This window comes from Corapipo altera, unplaced genomic scaffold (assembly GCF_003945725.1).
Source record: "Corapipo altera isolate COAL_440 unplaced genomic scaffold, ASM394572v1 142, whole genome shotgun sequence".
Taxonomy (NCBI): Eukaryota; Metazoa; Chordata; class Aves; order Passeriformes; family Pipridae; genus Corapipo; species Corapipo altera.
The window spans coordinates 395,231-417,285 of NW_020884966.1; the positions used below are offsets into that span (position 1 = coordinate 395,231).

The 22,055-nt window shown below is 53.7% G+C and overlaps 4 protein-coding genes across 11 annotated transcripts in view; 2 read left to right on the forward strand and 2 right to left on the reverse strand.

Annotated features, from left to right (window-relative positions):
* MPP3 (membrane palmitoylated protein 3) overlaps positions 1-1,217 on the reverse strand; it is a 17,132-nt gene extending 15,915 nt beyond the window's left edge. For 4 of the 7 annotated variants that reach the window (XM_027664806.1, XM_027664801.1, XM_027664807.1 and 1 more), the window contains exon 1: positions 281-411. The gene's annotated coding sequence lies outside the window, so the exon portion shown is untranslated. Of the gene's footprint in view, positions 1-280; positions 412-592; positions 694-1,114 lie in introns of those variants that run through there. The other 3 variants (XM_027664802.1, XM_027664804.1, XM_027664803.1) reach the window with 3 other exon arrangements.
* LOC113957376 (G protein-activated inward rectifier potassium channel 1-like) lies at positions 428-10,573 on the forward strand. Of its 2 annotated transcripts, none has more exons than XR_003531152.1 (3): positions 428-1,495; positions 4,922-5,002; positions 6,777-6,888. XR_003531152.1 is itself a non-coding variant. In XM_027664809.1 (3 exons), exons 1-3 carry the CDS (start codon positions 845-847, stop codon positions 9,071-9,073), a joined length of 1,443 nt encoding a protein of 480 aa, XP_027520610.1. In that variant the 5' UTR covers positions 588-844; the 3' UTR covers positions 9,074-10,573. The 2 variants fall into 2 exon arrangements, 1 of the variants encoding a protein (XP_027520610.1); XM_027664809.1 differs by lacking the exon at positions 4,922-5,002 and adding an exon at positions 8,499-10,573 and having other exon boundaries at positions 588-1,495; positions 6,777-6,993.
* FTSJ3 (FtsJ RNA methyltransferase homolog 3) lies at positions 10,563-17,391 on the reverse strand. Its single transcript, XM_027664800.1, has 21 exons — positions 17,187-17,391; positions 16,990-17,095; positions 16,773-16,819; positions 16,523-16,602; positions 16,308-16,407; positions 15,816-16,010; positions 15,489-15,604; positions 14,806-14,910; positions 14,583-14,683; positions 14,423-14,503; positions 14,192-14,350; positions 13,776-13,911; positions 13,472-13,677; positions 13,233-13,356; positions 13,046-13,139; positions 12,590-12,740; positions 12,414-12,490; positions 12,232-12,334; positions 11,953-12,136; positions 11,770-11,864; positions 10,563-11,495 (listed from the first exon to the last, which is right to left on the reverse strand). The coding sequence occupies exons 1-21, from the start codon at positions 17,251-17,253 to the stop codon at positions 11,306-11,308; spliced, it is 2,517 nt and encodes an 838-aa protein (XP_027520601.1). The 5' UTR covers positions 17,254-17,391; the 3' UTR covers positions 10,563-11,305.
* Positions 17,392-17,675: 284 nt separating this feature from the next.
* Positions 17,676-22,053, forward strand: PSMC5 (proteasome 26S subunit, ATPase 5). Its single transcript, XM_027664810.1, has 12 exons — positions 17,676-17,804; positions 18,344-18,415; positions 19,022-19,091; positions 19,247-19,344; positions 19,681-19,737; positions 19,821-20,051; positions 20,130-20,256; positions 20,345-20,535; positions 20,617-20,715; positions 20,799-20,909; positions 20,980-21,066; positions 21,351-22,053. The coding sequence occupies exons 1-12, from the start codon at positions 17,766-17,768 to the stop codon at positions 21,402-21,404; spliced, it is 1,236 nt and encodes a 411-aa protein (XP_027520611.1). The 5' UTR covers positions 17,676-17,765; the 3' UTR covers positions 21,405-22,053.
* The last annotated feature ends 2 nt before the right edge of the window (positions 22,054-22,055 follow it).

The following is a 22,055-nucleotide window of genomic DNA, read 5'->3' on the forward strand; positions in this document are numbered from 1 at the left end:
CGCACATCAGCAGCCACACGTTCCCTTCCCGACCCGCTGCCCAGCCCTGAGGCCGCGCTCGGCGAGCACCGCCCCGGCCGGGTACGGCCCCGAGTCCCCGCGCTCGGCCCGAGCCCCCCGCGCAGACCCAGCGGTGCCGCGGGCTCCGGTCACGCCGGGCCCGCACCTCGGAGGCGGCGCCGGGAGCCCGGCCCGATCCCGCCCGGCTGAACAATGGGGCCGCCTCTGCCGGCGCCGCCACCGCGCCCCGGGACCGGCGCTGCCGCCGGGCCGCCCTTACCTGCGGGTGCGGGCCTGTGCGGGGCCGGAGGCTGCTCCGGAGGCCTCAGAGCGGCTCCCGACGCTCGCGTCCCCGCACCCCGGTGCGCACCTCGCTCATGCGCCCTCGGAGCCGCTCCACGCGCCGCCTCCCTCCCGCCCCCAACCTGCCCGCGGCCCGGAGGGCGGCCGGGCTGCCGCTGCCTTCGGAGCTGCTCTCAGCCCGCTGCAGCCTCCTCCGGGCCCCGCCGCCCTGACCGCCGGAGCTCGCGGGGCTGGGCCGGCCGCCCTCGCCCTTGTCCCCTCCCCGGTGCTCGGCGCGCCCCGGCCCGGCTCCCCTCTCCGGCTGCGCGGCGTGTGCCCCGTCAGGCCGCGGCCGCTCCGCATCTTCCCCCGGTGCTGCCGGCGAGCGGGCAGCGCTGGCGGCTCCCGACCCGCGCTCCGCCGGCATCCGGGTGCGCCCCGGGCACCGGGCACCGGCGCCGCGCTCGGCGGCGGCTGCTCCGCGCAGGCAGCGGGGTCCGGCCGCCCCTCCCGCCCCGCCGCGTTCTCGCCGCGCCCGCAGAGCATCTCTGCGGCCCGCAGCATGTCGGCCGTGCGCAGGAAGTTCGGGGACGAGTACCAGGCCGTGGGCCCCGCTCGCTGCAGCGCCCGCAGGGAGCGGCAGCGCTTCGTGGACAAGAACGGGCGCTGCAACGTGCAGCACGGGAACCTGGGCGGCGAGAGCAGCCGCTACCTGTCCGACCTCTTCACCACGCTGGTGGACCTCAAGTGGCGCTGGAACCTGCTCATTTTCCTGCTGACCTACACGGTGGCCTGGCTGGTGATGGCCTCGATGTGGTGGGGCATTGCCTACCTGCGAGGCGACCTGCACCAGGCGCACGATGACACCTACAGCCCCTGCGTGGCCAACGTGTACAACTTCCCCTCCGCCTTCCTCTTCTTCATAGAGACCGAGGCCACCATCGGCTACGGGCACCGCTACATCACCGAGCGCTGCCCCGAGGGCATCGTGCTTTTCCTCTTCCAGTCGCTGCTGGGCTCCGTGGTCGATGCGTTCCTCATCGGCTGCATGTTCATCAAGATGTCCCAGCCCAAGAAGCGAGCCGAGACGCTCATGTTCAGCCGCGCCGCGGTCATCTCGCAGCGGGATGGGAGGCTCTGCCTCATGTTTCGTGTCGGCAACCTCCGCAACAGCCACATGGTGTCTGCCCAGATCCGCTGCAAGCTCATCAAGGTAAAGCCTGGCACGGCAGCGGGTGGCACAGGGCACCCGGGTTGCAGTGGGCAGCCTGAGCAGGGTGTGGGCCAAGCGCAGCGTTGTGTCCCTAGTGCAGCTGTCATGGGGCTTCCCCTGTGCAGCCCCTGCTATTGCTGCTGGTGGGCTCTGCCCTGCCCCGGGGGGAGCTGCCCTGTCCCTCGGTGTGTCAGTGAGACGGGCGGGATGAGGGACTATGGAAGAAGTTGCAGTGGTTGGCCACAGGAGGAGCCATGGAAGAGCCAAGCTGGCACAGGGAAAAACAGCCTCATCAGAGACCTCCCAGGGGCATTCCGGTGGACTGTGAGGCTGGCAGGAAGGATGGATGTGTCAGGATGCAGGAGAGCTGCAGGAAGGGTACTAAGCTATGCTGCTTAGCAGGTGACGGCTGGAAGGAAAGAATTGATTAAGGACAAATATCAGCCTTGACCTCCTCTTCCCCTTGGGGAAACTTGGTGATCTTGAACTTGCAGAGCTTTATCCCAATGTTCCAGCTGGTGACCTCCTAGCATTTCAGAGGGATTGTACAGGTGCTTTAGTGGGAAGACCCTTTGATTGTCGCCAGTACTTGTTTAATAATCACTGACAATGGTTAGCGTAATTCAGAACGCAAGAAAACTGAAACTCAGAGATCGTAACAAAACAAATAAATGATAAGGAGACAGTGGAATTTGGCAGGCACGAGGGTCTGGAAGATAAATCAGATGGAGCTGAATGGAAGAAAAACACTGTATAGAATTGCTGAGGTGGAGCAACACAGCAGCTCTCAGCAGCTGTGTCTTGTCATGGGAGCACACCTGGGGAGGACTGTCAGAAATGGGATCCCAATGATGACATTAATTTCAGAAGGTCATATCTGAGTGTTATAAATGTTCATACTCTATCTGGTAATCCACTCTTTGGAGCAACTGTCCTTTTTAATAATCTGCAGAAATAAGCATGAAGGAGTAGGTGATGGAGCAGTGGTAAATATGAAAGGCTGTTCTGGGCAGAACACTTGACTGAGATGTTAATTTTTCTTGGTGCAGAATACCATTTAAAATGGAGAATCTACTGAGATTCAAAAAAATGTTGGATATATATGGGAACAAGCTGTCAGGAGTTACACTGGAGGAATTTTTGTAGGAATTGGAAAGTCAAGCTAAACCATGTTTTTTGTTGCTCTCTAACTATTCAAAATTAGCAGAAAGCCTCCTCTCAAGCTGGAATGCAAGTCAAAGTGGAATAAAAGCAGTGTCATAGTTTTGTTTTTACAGTGATGGTAACTCATTATAAATTCTTTTTGAAATAAGACACTGAATATACAAGGTGAGCTTTCTGCTGACAGTCTATTGCTACACAATGCTGATATGCAAATGACTGGGACAGAAAACTCAAGGGACATTGATGGATCTGCTTGACCAGTTTGTCTTAGGATAGCCAGCTTAGGATAGGCTAGGCAATGAATCAGTGAGCAATTCTTGATTTATTTTTTGTACAGTTGTCATGCCCATGACTTGTCTTAAAGCTGCTTTGCAACCCTTGGCAAATATAAGCTATGAACAGTGGAAAAATTAAAAGTGAATGTGCACCATCTGCCCCCTCAGTCCTCACTGCAAGGTGTGGTATTAGCTCCTGTGGCTTTCTGTAAATCCTCCTCGTTTTGTGAAAGTGCCTGTTGAACTGGACACATCATTCTAGCAGTCAGTAGTGGCTGTTCAAGTGTCTTATCACACTTTTGTCCTTGAAATAGGAGGTCTTTTTAGTAGTGAATGTAGTGTTTTGGTTGGACCAATGGAGCTCTTTACCCCTTGTAAATAAAAGTACACCAACCTGAGTCTGTCTGACTGGCATTTACTGACAGTGTGATGTATGCCCTGAGATATTCAGGAGATTGCAGTGGTGCCACCACTGTCACCACACTGTGCTGGTTTTTCTTTGTGTCCAGGGACTGTGCAGCAGCACAGTGTAGTGATGTGCAAAAGTCTGGGGCTCTTTTTAGGCTGGGTCGTGGTGAGTTTGGAGAACAGTTACAAAACTAACTGTGTGTGTCTCAGCAAAAACTTTTCCAGAAGCCTGAGTCTTTCTAATTTACATTGAGTACTGTAGAAGCAGGAAAAAGCAAAATCCTGGGGTGAGAAACAGTGAAAAGCTGTTTGAACTGGCTGCTGAAAATGCTGCAGTTTCAGATCCTGGTCTTTTCAGTGTCACAGTGAGCTTTATTTTTTTACCTGTTGATTCCTGGGCCTTACTCATGTGCTTCAGGCAGTATGGTGATCAATATTGATTTTTTGAAACTTAATTACACTACCTATTCTTGTCTTCTCTTGATGGGATTACAGGTGTGATTGATAAACATGATAGTGTTGGAGTGTAAAGTGCTCTGTGTAGTGTTTCAGGTGGTGTAGGACATTTTGATTCAGAAAGCTGAGGAATGTAAAATCATCATAGCCTGCTTTCAACATGTGCTAACAATAGTATTAAAAATACTTCTTGCAAGCTGATAGTCCAAGTGTGGAGCTGAAGCCCAGATAGGTGAGATGATTCCTCTCAAATGCCAGTACTGAAAATACTGTAGTACTGTCTGGTAAATGACCACATACCATTTTAGCATTTTCCAGATTCCTGAGTTTCTCTACAACATACTACAATATTAAGCTTGATAGTGCTGCATCTTTTGCATCCCAATTTTTTTATACTCCAATGCTTAACTAGTCCACCTGGGTATCAAAACATAACTATGTGAGTTCTCTAAGGAGTGAAGTGACAGAGGGTTAATAAGAATAAAACTGCATCATGTCCAGTTAAAGGAGAATGTGCACAAAAAACAGGGTTTAGAAAAGCAATAAGAATGAATACAGGATAGGAGTGAAGATTTGAAGGACATAAGGTGTTTGTTCACTAAAACAAAGTGATGATGCAGTGGAAGTGTGCCTGGTAATAAAAAACAAAACAAAGATCCAGTGGCAGAAGGTTAAATACATGGGAGTCTTTTTTTTTTTTTAGGTATGAAGCACTTAACCTTTGGAGAAATTCATCTAAACCTTTAGATTCTCTACCTCTGACCACATTTACAATGCAAGCTGGGGCATTTCTAACTAACTGTGCCCTTGTTCAAGCATGTATTGATCTGTGAAATTTGCTTGGCTTTGTGTTATATGAGTCAAAGAATCACAAGTGTGATTCTTTTGCAGACAGTTTATAGTCCTCTGCCTTGTTTTGTGATCCTTTGAGTAAAGCTTTATATGTGCAACAAAGGTCACTGGCTGGGAGCCTGACATATTGGGGCTATTAAGCTATCTTCATTCAGGTTAATTTCTTTTTTATTTAACAAAGTTTCTTTTAAAAATTCTCCATGGCCTGCATAAGTCAATCCTGTGTGTAAGATACTGAATACCTCAAACACAACCTTTTGCTTTCTCCCAGATCTGTTACCTCTAATCATCCTCGCTGGATTTGTTTGCTTTTGAATGGATTTGATCGAAGACCCTTCCACAAAGAAAAATGGTTTGTAGATCAAACAAAGTTCTTAAGTCAGTCAGGCAGCAATTTTTGTGCAAATACGCACATTTTTTTGGTCTAGGTAGATGTATTTGATAAAACTTTGGGACAGTTTGAGGTTCAGATGTTGGTTCTTGCAGCCCATGTGGAGCCTTGTTACCGTGGAGCAAAGATCACTCACAGCCAACGAATTTGGGCACCCATGGAAGGAGCAGTAGCCAGGCAACAAAGCAGTGGGGTAGTTCTGCAGCTTGGTTCTGCAGCTTGTCTCAGGAAAAGAGAAAAGATATTTTAGCAATAGCTTGATTACATTTGCCCATAACAGAGACCATCACGACCGGTATGTGTAGTGGTTTCGATCATTTTTATTTCATAACATTGTCTTTTACGTTTCAAATCACAAGTAATTTGTGAGAATGCCTTTATGAGAAACCAGCTGATGTTTTCTCTGTCTTCATCAGTAGTGGAGAAACTGGCTCTTGTCCTCTTGTGTAAAGGGAGAACTTGGTTATTTAGATAGGAATTTTTTATTTTCCTTAGCAGAAAAACAAACACACAGCACATAAATGGAACCGTGCATTGTATTTAATATTCTGGCAGCTTCCTAGCTGGTTATGTAATCATCAGTAAATACCAGGCAGTTATAACATCAGCATTTTTAAGATACATGTGAAGTGGAAGGACAATATGAAGATACACTGGTTGCTTAGGGAGTGTTTTTAAAGACTAGTAAAAGAATACTAATTGGATTTCAGTAGATGGCAGAACAGCTACCTTTGACTTGCTCTCAAGGAATGGTGTTTCCAAGCAGTGGAACCAATACATTTGTCAATATGAGTGCAACACATTTAAAATTATTTAGTAAATAAAGAATAGTCTACCATTTATAATCAGTACTCATCTTCTTAAAGAGTTAAGTGCTTTTGAATCAAATAATAAGCAGAAAGGATTTTAAAGAGGTTTTATATTGGCTGTGCAAAGCTTCTAATTTTAATGGACAGTTTCCACCAGAGACCTTCAGAGACTGAGCTGTGGAGCTGCCTGGCTAACTGATGTAATTTTTAGTTATACTTTGAACACCAGGAAAATTTGGAGGGAACACTAAGGGGTGGAGGGAAGCTATCATATCACTATTTTTATTGGACCCATGAAATGATGGGAAGAAAAATGAGGCACTTAATAATATTGTAAGTTCATTATTAAGGTCAACTTAGAGTAGGTGGTACATGCAAATTGGCAAGGGATGAGAGCATCATCAGCATCAATTCAGGTGGTTTTGTGGAAACATCACTTACCAGACATACTGTGCCATTGCTGTGATATTTACCTTTGAGTTAGTACATCATATGCCATCTGCCAAACAAAAGTCAGTAACGTACAAAAATAATGAAACCTGAATTCAAGCAACAGATTAAAATGTGCTCAGCTTGCAGATTTTGTTCTTGATAACAGGACCTTTTGCTGCAGGATATTCCTGTTGAACATCCATTGCAAGGCATGTAGTGTGGCACATGACATTTTTGTTGAAGTATATACACATATATATAACTCATGGTAAAGTTTGTAGATGGTGATGAATCCTAGGGCACAATAAGAAAAGTCAAAATTGTTCTTACACAGCAGCCTCGTAGTATTTAGCATTACTTATATTTCCATTTTAAGACCCCAGACCTAATATATGTAGCTGATAATGTCATGGAAGAGGCAGGTTTAAACTTTATTGCACTGATTTCATGTTTTGCCTCACGTGGTGATTACTAAATCATCTTTTTATCTTCAGTCCAGGCAGACACCAGAGGGAGAGTTTCTGCCACTAGACCAGTGTGAACTGGATGTTGGATTTGGAACTGGAGCTGACCAGCTGTTTTTAGTTTCCCCTTTAACCATCTGTCATGAAATTACCTCAGAGAGCCCCTTTTTCTGTCTCTCACAAAGATCACTAAGAAGTGAGCAATTTGAAATAGTCGTCATCCTCGAAGGAATCGTTGAGACTACGGGTAAGATTTAGGATAATACACATACTCTAATTTTTAGTCTTTTCTTTTCGGTCCTGATATTTTTAGCAAGGCAGCTGTTAGTCCTGGATGCTTCAGAATATCCTGCCATATGCTGCAGAGCTTCTGTGGCCTGTACCAGTGAATAGGAGACCTCTCTCCCCACAGGGCTCTGCATTCCCGATTCCCAAAGTGGCCAGAACATCCAAGAAGAGACACAGGCTCCTGTTTTAAGGACCACTACTCTAAAAGAATGTTGAACTTTAAAAGTTGCCAGTGCTGCAAAATCTCCTTCTGTGTAGCTTGCATTAAATAAAATGCAGAATAAGGAGTCCAGTTTTACAGCACAAATACAGACCTTGTCAGCCACAAAGATTGTAGGCACATGTGGTTATCAACAAATATGAGCAGGGCTGGGTTTTTTTCCATTTGAGTATGGTGTTGTCCAGATGACAGCTGACTTTGTGGCCTTGTCTTTTGAGAACTTAATTGCTTTATGAATGCTGTGAAAATATGTTCTAGTTGTATAAGAAGCTCTGCATCAAGGATCCGTGCACGTTGTTAAAGTCCGAATCATCAGTATTCTGATCTTCCTCTGCTGCCTTCTGAGGGTTTGTTAAGCTTTGGTTAATCAAAGTACATTTTCATCCTTTCTGCATTTACAGTTGCATGGAAGACAGCTTCAGTGTCTCTGCACAGCTTTTGTCTTGACACACTATTTGGAGAAAAAGTAGCCTAGCCTGTAGAAGGAATGGAATGTTACATTTTTCATTTAGCTTTAGCTCCCCCCACACCTGATCCTCGCCAGAGAACTCTGGAAGCCTCTGCCAAGCAATAGTTCTTTCTCTCAAGGTGACTTCCAAGGAACAGTATTACAAACTCTCTCAAGATTGAGAGAATTGGGATTGTTCAGCCTGCAAAAGAGAAGCTCTGGGGTGACCTAATTGTGGCCTTCCAGTAGCTGAAGAGAACTTACAGGAAAGATGGGGCAAGAGCATTTAAAGGACAAGGGAGAATGGGTTTAAAATTGAAAGAGAGTAGGTTTAGATTAGATATTAGGGAAAAAGTCTTTACTTTGAGGGTGGCACAGGTTGCCCAGAGAAGCTGTGGCTGCCCCATCCCTGCAGGTGTTCAAGGCCAGCTTGGATGGGGCTCTGAGCAACCTGGTCTGGTTGAAGGTGTCCCTGCCCATTCTGAGATTTTATGATACAAGCTGTAAGATTGTTGTTGCTGTCAAGCTAATACTGTTTTAATTTTACATTCTGCTTTTGCTTGGTCTCTAGTCTGCAATATTTAATGCAATATTTTCATAAAACTCTAGTCAGTGAACTAGAGGCACTCCATTGACGTCAGAAGATCGTCTAGGAAAAATTACCCCATTTTGTAATCCATAAAATTATTAGCTTACAGGCTACAATTGATTTTTAGCCTTACTTTGTATTTTTTGCTGTAGATGCCAGTCTGTTTGCTGACATTAGAATGCCATGCTTTTGTCTCTGTTCCCATAGGAATGACGTGTCAAGCTAGGACCTCGTACACAGAAGATGAAGTCCTTTGGGGTCACAGGTTCCTCCCTGTAATGTCTCTGGAAAATGGTTTTTTCCGTGTGGATTATTCTCAGTTTCATGCTACATTTGAAGTGCCCACTCCTCCTTACAGTGTTAAAGAGCAAGAAGAAAAGCTGTCCCTGTCATCTCCTTTCAACAGTCCCGTCGATAATAACAAAACCAGAGGAGAACAGGTTTGTCTGCTTGACTGTGTTGATATTGCAGGAGAGAAGGACAAACTCCCTTTTAAACTTCAGAAGATGAGCTCAAGAAAGGAAAGCCTTCCACAAAGAGCCCTGAGAATGAGTTCCAGTAACACAGAGAAGACTTTCAGTACCGGAGATCTCTTGAAAATTCAAGAAATAAGTCCCAGCTCTGAGGGTGAAGACAGTGATGACAGGATGCAGCTGAAAGCCTCAAAAATAAGTGCTGAGGCTTTGACTCAGTCTACCAGTGACCTCGAGTTACACAGGATCTCTCCAAGTATGGGTGCTCTGGAGGTGAAATTGGAAGATAATTTACCTGCCAAACTTTGAAAAATGAACTCTGATTACCTCTCTTAAGAGCTGAAGAAACAGGAGTTGCTGCTGATAAACTGTGTTTGAGACTGCTGACCTGAGAAAGTTGTTTTACAGTAAAGTCATAATTTGGTTTTGCCACTTTCAGGAAGAATGATCCTTTTTGCATAATTGTTCTGTACAGATCCAATTTAGGTAGCATAATAGGACTTTGAGGGGCAGTAAGATTAAACTGTCATGCCAAAGAGATCCCTGCCCTAGTGATGTTTATCAGCATGCTCATTGCAAATCTACATTGTCTTCCATGTATGCAGATGCTTTTTCATGAAGCAAGGATCAGATCTTTAAGTCACAGAGGGTGTAACACCAGCTGAAACGTGGTTTTGTGCAGCTCAGATCTTGGACTGTTGCTGAAGTATAAAACAGAACACAGGAAAAATCTGTGATGCTGCTTGGTCACAGTCCAGTTCTCTCTGAGTGACCCCATTGGAAAGTGGCCTTCCTGTGACACCTGGAGACTGCATCCCTCATCACAGTGATCTCCTTCTGTGCTCCCAGTGTCTCATTCATTGCCAGGCAGGTAAAGGAAGCAGTTTGCAATAACCATTTGGGTCATTTGACTCACATGAACTCTCATCAACGTGTTCAGAACTAGACCTCAGCATCTGATTAGGTGGATCACATGTTGAATTTTAACAACCATATCACCACTCACTGTGAAGGGAACCTGAGGTCAGTAGCTCAACTTAATGGTGTGTCTCATACTGCAACTAAATGAAATTTTAGTTTGAAGACATTGTAATCAAATAAAACCAAAATGCTCTATAATGCTCAGTCATTACACATTCTCAGAGTTTTACTAATGAATGGTAGTGTCATGTTGATAATGTTTGTTACATTTGCCTTCTCCATTTGTGTATGATTCTCAATAATTTTGTAGATTTGACATTTATTACTGTTCAGCTCAGTCCACCTCAGCCTGTGAAACAAAAGTTGTTTTTTTTTCCTGGTTGGTAGTGAGTAAGCATAATCCAAACTTGCTGTTTTGTAAATTGCAGTGTTCAGTAGCATATAGGGTGTTTATCACCAAAGCACTAGCACAGCTCTCTCCAACAGAAGGATCAAATTCTACTCTTGTTACATGGACAGTATTCAATCAAATTTAAAAGGGGTGGCAGTGGCCACTTTGATTGGCAAGGCATTCCTTGATGGCAAAGTGATATATGGAAGCTAGGAATGACTTGGTTTGCATAACTTGCTATTTCTTGCTTTGATCTGTCTACAGTGTGAAACTGGAAAATGGTATTTTATGCAGGGGTCAGATTTGCTCGTCGTTGTTTGTTTTCAGTGTGAATTTCAACATTATATATGTGCTGAAATCTGTATTTTCATTTATTAACTGTATTTGTATGGAATATTTAGATGCCAACGTGAAGTCTTGAATGATGATGAATCTCCCTACTCTTCAGAACAGCCAGAGTTAGTGTGAAATAAAATTACATCCACCTTGGGTCTCAAGCAGTCTTTACTCCATCGTGCATGTTGACAACAAAGTCACCCCATCCTTGGGCACACCTCCCTGTGCTTTGAGGGGAGGAATGTCCAGATGCATTAGAGCAATGAGCTGCTGGCAAGGGCAGTTTTCAGTCATTTTGTGCCACCTTTGGGGGTGAGTAAAACCAGGGGGGTGGGGAAATCTGGGGGTGATGATGTCATTGGGAGCACCCCAGTGTCCTAATGAGTGGTGAAGGAGCAGGTGAGTGGGGGACCAGGGGGGTCATGAGGGGTCCTTCCAAAAAAGGGAGGTTTTAACCCAAAAATGCTTGAAAAACATGGGGATGTGTATATAGAAAACAGCCCTGCCCACACCACTGTCACTCACTGGTCCCTGCTCCTTGCCCCACCCACTCCCTGCACCCACTGTCCTGCCCCCTTGGTGACAAATATGGCCCAGGGATGTCCCCCAGAGCCACAACCTGTCTGGGGACAGCCAGGGCTGGTGTGGATGCTCCCTTGACCTCCACAGGGTGAATCTCAGCAGAGCCAGCAGGTGAGACTGGAGATGTGGCCAAATTAACCCTCCCTGCCCCAGGGGAGGGCAGGAGGCACTGTCACATCAAGGCACGGGCTAAGAGACTAAGAGCAGCGTGTGACCAAGTGCCAGCCCTGTCCCCAGGGCAGGGGACAGCAGTGGAGGACAGGAGCCAGCCCTGAGCAGAGTCCCTCGCTGGGGACAGAGCCGGTCCCACATCACTTGTGGCGCTTTTTCTTCTGTTCTTTGCGTTTCTGAGCCCTCACGTCCTTCTTGAGGCGGCTGTCGACGACCTTGAACTGGCCCTTGACGCCGGGGGGGCGGCGCACACGGGGTCCTACCCCCTTCTTGGCCACCAGGTAGGTGACCTGTCGCTTCTCCTTGGCCAGCCCAGCCTTCTTGTAGATGCTGTGGGACAAGGGTGAAAGGTCAGAGCAAGTCCCAGTGCCCAGCCCAACTCAGCTCCAGCAGTTTGGCTTTTGGCCCTAAAACCAGTATTAGGCCCCACCCATCCTCTGAGCTCTATGCCCAGGCTGGGCCACCCCTCTTTGTTCTGCCACCCCTGGATGCAGCCTGGCTGGGTGACACACAGAGCTGTCCCCATGCCATGGCTGGAGGGACACAGCATCACCAGCCAGCCCAGCACCACGGGAAGGAGCTGGATCTCAGCTTGGCCACTCACCGCCGCAGCTGGGCCACCTTCTCCCGCTCTGAGATGTCCACCGTGTCCACCACGGCCTCCGCCTTCTTCTTCATCTGCTCCATCTTCTTCAGCATCTGTGGGAACAGCGAGGGTGAGGGACAGGGCAGTCCGAGGAGGGAGGGAGCACCCAGGAGAGCGATTTGGCCCCACAGCCCCACTCACCCGCCGCTTCTTGCGGGCCTTGGCCTCTGCCACCTTCTTGATGGGGCGGGCGTTGATCTCGCGCCAGCGCTGCCGATAGGCCTCCACCGTCTGCCGGTCCACGGGCACCTGCTTGCGCCGGTGCTGCTTCTCCTCCTCCGTGAACCACTCGGGCAGCTCCCCCTCCTCCTCGTTGTAGGAGTACCTGGGGGGGCACTCAGGTGACAAGGGGCCCCCACCTCAGTTCACCTACCCCCTCCTGCTGGAGAAGGACCCCTGCAGCCCCCACAGCTCCGGTACCTGTTGAAGGAGTCGTCGATGAGGTCCCGCCGGGCCTTTCTGGAGGTGGCGATGACGGAGCCGAGGGCCAGGCCCTCTGCATCCAGGACACGGGCTCTTTTCACTGCAGGAGGGACACGTTAAAGCTTGGCCTGGCCCCACCTCTTGTCCCTAAAGAGGGACTCACAGGGCCTCCCCCTCACCTGGGTTCTCAATGGGCACCACCTCAAAGCCACACGGCTCCACACGGCCCCGCTTCCCCCTCACTGCTGTTGGTGGCCTGTGGAGAGGAGCGTGGTCAGGGCTCGGGTCCTCATCTCCCAGCTCACCAGGACTCTGGAGCAGGGGAGAACATCCTGACCCCCCTCCCAGTCCTCACCTCTCCTCGTCACTGCTGCTGTCATCGTCACTGCTCTGCTCATCCTGTGCTTCACCAGTGCCAGGCGCTGTGTCTGTGGCTGGGGGGGGCTCAGCTGGAGCCTCCTCCTGGAGCACCTGCTTCTTCTTCTGCCCTTTCTTTGTTGCTTTGTCTGGGAATGGGAACCACTGGGTGAGAAAGGGCCAAGGGAGACCCCACTGCAGACCATTCCTCTAGAGATCCTGCTCATTAGCACTGCACTAATGACAAGTCCTTAACAACACAGGCTGGGAACAGCTTCTGGCCTAGTGGAAGGTGTCCTTGCCCATGGCAGAGGTTGGAACTGGATGACCTTTAAGGTTCTTCCAACCCAAACCATTCCATGAAACTGCTCAGGGCAGCATCCCCATTGTGGTTGGATCCAGAGCCCCAGACTGGGCTGTGGGACTGTCCCTCTGTGCCCCCCCAGTGATTCACCTCTCTGGGACTCGCGCTGTCTCTCAGCCAACATCTGGGCCTGCCCCAGCTCCAGGTCCTCATCTGCATCATCCTCGATGCCGGCAAAGGCGTCCTGGGATGGGGAGCAGAGGGTCAGACACAGGGCAGCCCTGGGGAGCTGCTGGGGCCGAGCCTGCCCCACCATTTCTGTCCCAGTGGGACTCACCTTCCCGAACCACAGGCTGGTCTGTCGCTCCTCCAGCACTGACTTCTCCTCCAGGGGCACCAGCAGGGGATTCTCCTCTTCCTCCCCTTCTTCCTCTTCTTCTTCCTTCTGCTTAAACTTTGCCCTGTGACAAGGAGCAGCAAGATCAGTGCCCCCAGCCAGGACAGGGTGCCCACTACTGGATCCTGGAGCTGCTCCAATGGCAGCTCCTGCTCCGGGGAGGCCTCTCCCATTCTCACCTCTTCCCACCCTGCTCCCGCCTCTCCCGCTCCAGCTTGCGCTGACGGGCCTCGATCTCCAGCAGCTCCTCCGGGTCCAGGTCACTGTCCAGGGACACATCATCCTCTTCTTCATGATCTGAGACATAAATGTCATCGTCCCCAGGGCCCATCTCCAGGAGGGTGTCTGCTGAGGCCATGTCCCCCCGGGACAACTCATCCAGCAGCTGCAACACAAGTCAGACAAGGCACAAGTCAGGCACTGTCCCAGCCCTGATGGCCCTGGGGAGCTCCCAGGGGAAGCCAGGCCTCCTCCCCCACACACCGGGGTCCTGTGGATGCTCCGCAGGGAGAACATGCTGGTGTCACCATCGTCAGCGATGGACACACCAGGCAGGTCCATCTTCAGCTCCACACGCTCACGCTGCTTCCGCTGCTCCTTCAGGATCTTCTTCTTCTTTCTGAGAGAGGGGAAGGAATGAGGCCACACTGCCACACAAACCCCAGAGGCTCATCCAGTGCCACAGTGGTGCCACATGTCCCTCGGCAGCACTGGCACCCCCTGTGGAGGGCCCCCAACCTTGGGACAAAGGCAGCCCTCAGCTTCATCTGCTTGGAGCCCAAGGCCCCCTGACCTACAAACTACCCACTGTGAGAGGAACAGGCTCTGACAGTCCCACCTCTGGTCCCATGGCTGGAACCCCCCATGCTCCCTATCTCTCCTCCCCAAGATCTTTTTACCTCTTCAACTCTGCCAGCTCTTTGGCCTTCATCTCTGCCAATGCCAGCTCCACCTCCTCCTCCTCCTTCTCCACCTCGTCAGCTGCAGCTTCTGGCACCATTTTCTTCTCCTTCTTCTCCTCCTCCTCTCCACCTTCCTCCTCCTCACCAGAGCTCAGGCTGCCAAAAGGAAGGAGCTCAGAGCAGCTGTGCTGGGCCCAGACCCACCCCACCCCTGCTGTTTGCTCCTACTTGATATCCAGCTCCTTTGCCTGCTCCTTCAGCTTTTTGGCCAAAAACCGACGCAGCTTTGTCCTCCAGTTCAGCAGGGCTCTGTTGGGAGGGGACAAACTGTTAGAGACCCCCCCTAGGCCCAGCTGGTGTGTCTGCCTGTCCCAGTCCCTCCCAGTACCTGAGCTCCTTGCGCCCCAGGACGCGGATGTCCTTGCAGCACTGGCGCAGCTCCTCCGTGGTGGAGCTGTGGTTCTCCAGCTCCCCGTCCCCCAGCGTGATCTGGGCAGGGCACAGGGACAGGGGTGTTAAGCCCCAGCCTCCCCTCCATGAGCACAGGAGCACCTGGCTCCATCTTTTCATCCTTTTGTGCTCCAAGGTGCCCCTTAACTTCAGGCACGCACCTCATTGGCCTTGGAGAGGAAGTCCACGGGGTTGGGAGCCTTGAGGAAGTCCATGAGGGTGAAGCGGTGGTAGAGGGTTGTGTCCCCATCAGCATAACCTTCTGCCTGTGGGGGAAAAGGGGCTGTGGGAGGCCAGGGCAGGGCACAACCGAGCAGCTGCCACCAGCCCTGAAGGATGGATGGTGTCACCTAACTCGTGTCTGGCTGCAGTGTCCACCTGAACATGTCTAATGGTTGGATTTGATGACCTCAGAGGTGTTTTCCAACCATAGGGATTCTGTGAGTCCACATGAGTCCACCAGCCCCAACCTAGCAGCTCCACAGCAGCTCCCAGTCCCACCCCAGACACGGAGAGCTGACAGTCACAGAGGTTTGTGTCAGCTCCATGCCCAACTGAGACCACCTGACACAACCTTTACTGTCCTAAAGACACCTCATAGTGACACAAACCCAGTGGCCAACTCCTGTAGGGAGTTTAACTGAGGGGTTTAACTGTAGGATTTAACTGACCCATCCCCAGCCTCACAACTTGTATCTCCATTTCCCCATTGCTGCACCAACTTCTAGGGCTGAAAACCTCCCCAAAACTGGTTCTCTCACCACTTTGCATTTTCCTGATCAATTTTGCTCATTACAATCTGTTCAGCCCTAGCCCCATTTATGCATTTGGCTCTTGCTCATACCTTTGGTTTCTTCTTGCTGACCAGTTCACTGACAGACTTGGTTTGAACCTCCACCTCCTTGAAAGCATGTTTAGGGTCAAAAAACTTGCTGTCGATTTTATCTGGAGCCTGATAACCTGGGATGGAGGGATCAGAGTCATCAGAGCCCCTCCTCCTGGGATGGAGGGATCAGAGTCATCAGAGCCCTTCCTCCTGGAAGGGAATAATCAGAGCCCTTCCTCCTGGGATGGAAGAATCAGAGCTCTTCCTCCTGGGATGGAGGGATCAGAGCCATCAGCAGTTCCCCCAGCCCCATCCCAGCAGCTGCAGGTCCCCCCAGATGCTCACCCTGGCACACCACAAAGATCTCAGCAGACTCGTTGCGGGAGGCCTGGGGCTTGGTGGCCTGGACCTTCTGGAAGAACTGCTGGAAGATCCACAGGAGGGGCTGGTAGTCTCGGGAACGGAAGACCTTGGTGATGAACCAGCCACCCTTGCAGAGGAACTCGCAGGCCAGTTTCAGGGCCATGAGGGTCAGGTTGGCTGGAGCAGGAGAGAAGAGGGAGTGAGGGTGTGACCTTCCCTGTGAGGGTGGGGAGGCCCTGGTACAGGTTGCCCAGAGAAGCTGTGGCTGCCCCTGGATCCCTGCAAGTGTCCAAAGATGGGTTGGACAGGGCTTGGAGCAACCTGGGCTAGTGGGAGGTGTCCCTGCCCGTGGCAGGGGGCGGGAAGTCGATGGTCTTTAATGTCCCTTCCAACCCAAACCATCCCGTGATCCTAAGAGCAGCCACTGTCCCCACCTCACACTGGTGCCCCCCTGGTGCCCCAGAGCAGCCCCACCTTGGGAGTAGGCGTCGTGCACCCAGCTGGCCCCCACGTTGGGTGCCCCATCGTTCAGCACCACGTCCACCTTCCACGTCTGCAGCTCCTTGCGCAGGGCCTGGGGGACAGGGACACTCAGAACCCCTCCTGGGACCTCCACCTGAGCAGGTGGGGGGAGGCCATGACTCCCCTGAGCCCCAGGGCAGCAGGGGACACTGGGGGCTGGGACAAACCTGGCGGCACTTCTCGGTGGTGATGTCCTCCTGCAGTGTCACCACGCTGGGGATGGGCTTGATGGGGACCAAATCCACTCCTGCAGCAATGAAAGACATCCCAGCCCCTCAAAACCAGGCTCCAGCCCATCCCACGTGGCTCCCTCACCCACCCTCTCCTCCTCCCAGGATCCTCAATCCTTTCCCCGTCAGTTCCAGGGGTGGTGGGGGATGTCCCTGCCCCTCGTTCCTGCCAGATCCCACCACTCACCAATGATCAGGCTGGACACCGGCATGAATTTGGAAGCCACCTGAAGCCTGGGAAGAGAAGAGAGGAATGAAACCACCCAGGAGAGCCCCCAGCCTTGGACTGTGCTGCTGGGGTTTGGGATCGAGGACAGAGACACAGTGACGGGGCACACACAGGACACTGTGACAGTGTCCCAGGGCAGCTGGTGGCACCAGGACACAGCCCTGACCCCACTCACCACCCGCCGGGGGCCGCACACAGATCCAGCAGAGCCCGGGCCTTCTGCAGGAACTGGAACTTCCGATTGAGCTGGAGCAGCTTGAAGGAGGAGCGGGAGCGGAACCCTGGGGGGCACCCGGGGGTTACTGAGGGTTATCGGGGGGGGGGGGGGCCGCCCCCCCCCCCCCCCCCCCCAGCGCCGGGCAGGCCCCTCACCCGTCTCCTTGGCCAGGTGGTAGAACTTGTCCCGCCGGCTCTTGCCCAGTTTGCTTTTCTTGCCCATGGCGGCGGCGGAGGGGCCGCGCTGTCAGCGCCGGGCTTGGACCTGCGGGGAGAACGGGCTGCTGCCCCAGGACACCGACACGATCCTGATCCCGGTCCTGATCCCGGTCCCGGTGCCGCCGCGTTCCCGCAGCACCTTCCCGGCGTGCTCCGCACAAACCCGACAACTTCCGGTTGGTCCCTGTCTAGCCGCCATCTTGGGAGTGGCGCGCCCCTGCCGCCGCGGCCAGGTGGGCTGCCGAGGGCAGGAGAAGGGGAACGACAACGGGAGGCTCGTGGAACGATAGTGTATCCCCTCGGAGGCGCGTCCACAACCCTTTCCGTCCCCTCCGGCGCCTTACAACACAGAGGACTCACCTCTGACCGCGCCAAGATGGCGGCGCCCCGCATCCCGGAGGTGCGGGAGTGTGTGTGGATCCTGTGGCTCATCGGGGACAGGAAGTGACGTCATCGCGCCAGGTGCGCAGGGGTCGGGCAGCGGAAGACGGCGGGCGCCATCTTTGTTGGGGGTCGATGCCGGCGGAGAAGATGGCGCTGGACGGGCCCGAGCAGGTGGGGTCGGGTCGGGCTGGGCCAGGGCTGTGGACGGGCAGGGGGCTCGGGGCGCTCCGTGCGGCCCCACGGCTCTGCTGCGGCCCGCTCTGCCACGGGCCTGGCCGCGCCGTGACTCGGCAGGTCTCGCCTTGGCCCCCCCAGGAGGGGTGCGGGACTGGGGTCGGGCGGCGACGGCGGGATTCTGAGAGTGGGGGAGAGGGAAGGGGGGATCCAGGAGGGACCAAGGTGGGAACTGGGGACCAGGGGGCAGAGGATGGAGGGAAAGGGAAAAGGGGGACCCAGGACCCAGGTGGGGGGCATTTGGGGATCGGGGGTCAGAGAGGCGGAGGGAAAGGGATCCAGGACCCAGGTCGAGGGGGTCGGGAGGGGAATTGGGGACCGCAGGGATAGAGGATGGAAAAGAGGGAAAAGGGGACCCAGGACCCGGCCTGGGAAGGTTGGGGGGGAGAAATTGAGGACTGAGGGGGCAGCACGGAGGCTGCCAGGGATACGGTAGGATTTGGGGGTCAGTGCCACTGAGCTCTGCTCTCTCCCAGATGGAGATGGACGACGGGAAGGGTGGCTCGGGGCTGCGGCAGTACTACCTATCCAAGATCGAGGAGCTGCAGGTGAGCCGTGTCCTGCCTGGGGACACTAGGGCTGTGTGGCCATGTCCCCACAGCTGGCCTGCCCTGGAGGGGACCCACAGCCTTCCCTGTGCTCAGGAGCAGAAGGAAGCTCTTTCCCAGGGGGTGTCAGCAAGTAGGACCATCCTGGGGGCTCTGGGGGGCACAGGTTGATGAGTCTGTGCTCTGAGCTGAGAACTCTCTGAGTGAGGGGCTGCCCACCCTGCAGGGGGGTTTGGCTGCGTCCTGCTGGGAATGACTGTCCCTATCCAGGTCCCTGTCCCCAGTGACACAGGGCAGGGTGGGATTGGATATTAGGAAGAAATTGTCCCCTGTGAGAGTGGGGAAGCCCTGGCACAGGTTGCCCAGAGAAGCTGTGGCTGCCCCTGGACCTCTGGAAGTGTCCAAGGCCAGGTTGGACGGGGCTTGGAGCAACCTGGGCTGGTGGGAGATGTTCCAGCCTGTGCCAGGGGGTGGAATGAGATGGTCTTTAAAATCCTTTCCAACCCAAAGCATTCCATGATAACGGTGCCAGTGCTGGTGCCCACGCTGGGTTTAGCTGAGCCCTGCCCAGCACCCCAAGGACTCAGCCAGGCTCTGTCCCCACAGCTCATTGTGAACGAGAAGAGCCAGAACCTGCGGCGGCTGCAGGCGCAGAGGAACGAGCTGAACGCCAAGGGTACGGCCTGCACCCTCCTCCTCCTCACCTGGGCTCTGGGCTGGGGGCTCTGGGCTGGGCTGGGGGCTGCTGTGCCCTCTGTGCTGCCCCTCTGCCCCAGGCAGGGGCTCAGAGGGGAAGCTGTGGCTGGTGCTGAGCTCTGTCCTTCCCCGCAGTGCGGCTGCTGCGGGAGGAGCTGCAGCTGCTGCAGGAGCAGGGATCCTACGTGGGAGAGGTGGTGAGAGCCATGGACAAGAAGAAAGTGCTTGTCAAGGTACGAGACTGAGCTGTCCTAGGGGTGGTCAGGGCTGGGGTGGGGGCTGAGAGACCCTGTGATATCGTAAGGGACACAGTGAATGTGAGCATGAGCTGGGGGATGTGACATCTCAGAGATGTGGAGTGGGAGCTCTTTGTCTGGAGGAGCACGTTGGAATGGTTCTGCTGGGCCCAGACCTTCCCCAGGCTGGTGAGAGGCAGGAGGGGCCATAAGGTGTTTGGTGGTGGTTGAGCTCCTGGCTCCTTTTTCCTGCTCCGAGCAAGTGATGGATACTGGGCACAAACCGGGGAACTTCCCACAGAAATAACTCAAGGTGCCATCTCTGCCTTCCAGGTGCACCCCGAGGGGAAGTTTGTGGTGGATGTGGACAAGAACATCGACATCAATGACGTGAGTGTTCTGGGGCCATGGGAGGGGTCCTGACTGGTCCCCCAGGGCTGGCAGGGACACTGATCCCCTCCATGTTCCCACAGGTGACCCCGAACTGCCGCGTGGCCCTGCGGAACGACAGCTACACCCTGCACAAGATCTTGCCCAACAAGGTGGACCCGCTGGTGTCCCTGATGATGGTGGAGAAGGTCCCGGACTCCACGTACGAGATGATCGGGGGCCTGGACAAGCAGATCAAGGAGATCAAGGAAGTGATCGAGCTGCCCGTGAAGCACCCGGAGCTCTTCGAGGCACTGGGCATTGCCCAGCCCAAGGCAAGTGATGCTGGGGGGTCCTGAAGGGGTGTCCCCATGTCCCCTTCGGGGTCTGATGTGTCTGTGTGGCCCTTTCAGGGTGTGCTGCTCTACGGCCCCCCTGGCACAGGCAAGACCTTGCTGGCCAGGGCAGTGGCCCATCACACCGACTGCACCTTCATCCGCGTGTCGGGCTCTGAGCTGGTGCAGAAGTTCATTGGGGAAGGTAAGAGGTGGCCCTGGGGGGGACAGGTGACATCAGGGCTGTCCCCCTGGGTGGTCACAGTACCAGGCTCAGCCCTGTGCCCCCGCAGGTGCCCGCATGGTGCGGGAGCTGTTCGTGATGGCCCGAGAACACGCACCGTCCATCATCTTCATGGATGAGATCGACTCCATCGGCTCATCCCGCCTGGAGGGCGGCTCGGGCGGGGACAGCGAGGTGCAGCGCACCATGCTGGAGCTCCTCAACCAGCTCGATGGCTTCGAGGCCACCAAGAACATCAAGGTAGGAGGGTGCCAGCCCTGCCTGGGGACAGGGACGTGTCCCGCTGGCCCCACAGTGGTGACAGCTGCTGTCCCCGTGCAGGTGATCATGGCCACGAACCGCATCGACATCCTGGACTCGGCTCTGCTGCGCCCCGGCCGCATCGACAGGAAGATCGAGTTCCCCCCTCCCAACGAGGAGGTACGTGGAGGGTGAGGCTCCTCCCCAGCTCTCCCGGGTCCCTGCTGTCCCCATTCCCATGGCTCTAACCCCCACTGCTCCAGGCCCGCCTGGACATCCTCAAGATCCACTCCCGCAAAATGAACCTGACGCGAGGCATCAACCTGCGCAAGATCGCGGAGCTGATGCCAGGGGCGTCGGGCGCGGAGGTGAAGGTGAGCTGGGGGCACTGGGGGGCACTGGGGATGGCACTGGGGAGCAGTGGGTGACATCCTGTCCCCCCAGGGCGTGTGCACAGAAGCAGGAATGTACGCGCTGAGGGAGCGGCGGGTGCACGTCACACAGGAGGACTTTGAAATGGCTGTGGCCAAGGTAAGTGTGTGTGTGGGGGGGGAGGCAAAACAGGGGGTGATGGTGGGTTTTGGTGGCACAAAGTGTCCTGAGCACTGTCTGCCAGGACTTGAGAGCTGCAGGGCTTGGAGGGGGTGAGCACTGGGGAGACACAACAGTGTTGAGGGAGTTGTTTGATGTCAGTGATGTGGAAGAGGCTGCTGTGCCTTCCTGGTGCAGGGCTGAAGTTTGGTGTTTTGGGGGGTTGTTAGCACCCAGTTTGGGGGCTGCACGCTGGAACCAACCCTTCTCCCATCCCCACCCAGGTGATGCAGAAGGACAGTGAGAAGAACATGTCCATCAAGAAGCTGTGGAAGTAACAGTGAGGCCGGAGCTGCTCCGTGTGTGGTGTCACTTGAATAAAGCGCAGCTGAGGCCAGGCCTGGGCACTGATTTGGGAACAGGGTGGGGGTCAGGACTCGACACAGACCCCCCTTCCCCCCAGAGCTGCAGGACTCAACACACCCCCACAGAGCTGCTGCTAACTGGTTTTATTAGAAAATATCCAAAATAGACAAAAAAAAAAGGTTACACAAGAGGCAGAGCAGGCACCCCTGAGCCTGGGAACACCCTGGGAATATGTAAACGCCCCCCTCCCCTCGGGAGCCTGCAGGTGAGGGGCCAAGGCACTTCAGGGGAACTGGCAGGGGGTGGGCACCGTTCCTGTGGTCCCCTCCCTCCATCCCCAGTTATCTCCAGTTCTTGGTGCCCCTGTGACCCCACTGCTGCCAGGCTCCTGTGGGCAGAGCTACCCCCTCTGCCCCCTCAAGACGCATCACTAATTATGTAAAACAGGGGGGAGGGGGTGGAGGAATGAACTGATTGTCAAACACTTAACCTAAACCCTTGGTTCATGTCACAAGGGAGCCCTCAGAGCACACCCTGAGCCCCCTGCAGAGCCCAGGCCACGAGTGCAGGGAAGAGGAACTCAATATATTAATCAAATACAAACCCACTGTACAAAACGTTTC

Bases quoted from the DNA above. Each gene is read 5' to 3' on its own strand.
- FTSJ3 (XM_027664800.1), bottom strand. From the start codon at position 17,253: ATGGGCAAGAAAAGCAAACTGGGCAAGAGCCGGCGGGACAAGTTCTAC. The intron at 13,678-13,775 runs GTGTGTGGGGGA...CTTGTGTTGCAG, and splicing joins GGAGCATCCACAGGACCCCG to CTGCTGGATGAGTTGTCCCG. The intron at 12,741-13,045 runs GTGAATCACTGG...TCCCATTCCCAG, and splicing joins ACAGCGCGAGTCCCAGAGAG to ACAAAGCAACAAAGAAAGGG.
- PSMC5 (XM_027664810.1), top strand. From the start codon at position 17,766: ATGCCGGCGGAGAAGATGGCGCTGGACGGGCCCGAGCAG. The intron at 19,738-19,820 runs GTGAGTGTTCTG...ATGTTCCCACAG, and splicing joins AGAACATCGACATCAATGAC to GTGACCCCGAACTGCCGCGT. The intron at 20,257-20,344 runs GTAAGAGGTGGC...GTGCCCCCGCAG, and splicing joins GCAGAAGTTCATTGGGGAAG to GTGCCCGCATGGTGCGGGAG.
- LOC113957376 (XM_027664809.1), top strand. From the start codon at position 845: ATGTCGGCCGTGCGCAGGAAGTTCGGGGACGAGTACCAGGCCGTGGGC. The intron at 1,496-6,776 runs GTAAAGCCTGGC...TTTTATCTTCAG, and splicing joins TCCGCTGCAAGCTCATCAAG to TCCAGGCAGACACCAGAGGG. The intron at 6,994-8,498 runs GTAAGATTTAGG...CTGTTCCCATAG, and splicing joins AGGAATCGTTGAGACTACGG to GAATGACGTGTCAAGCTAGG.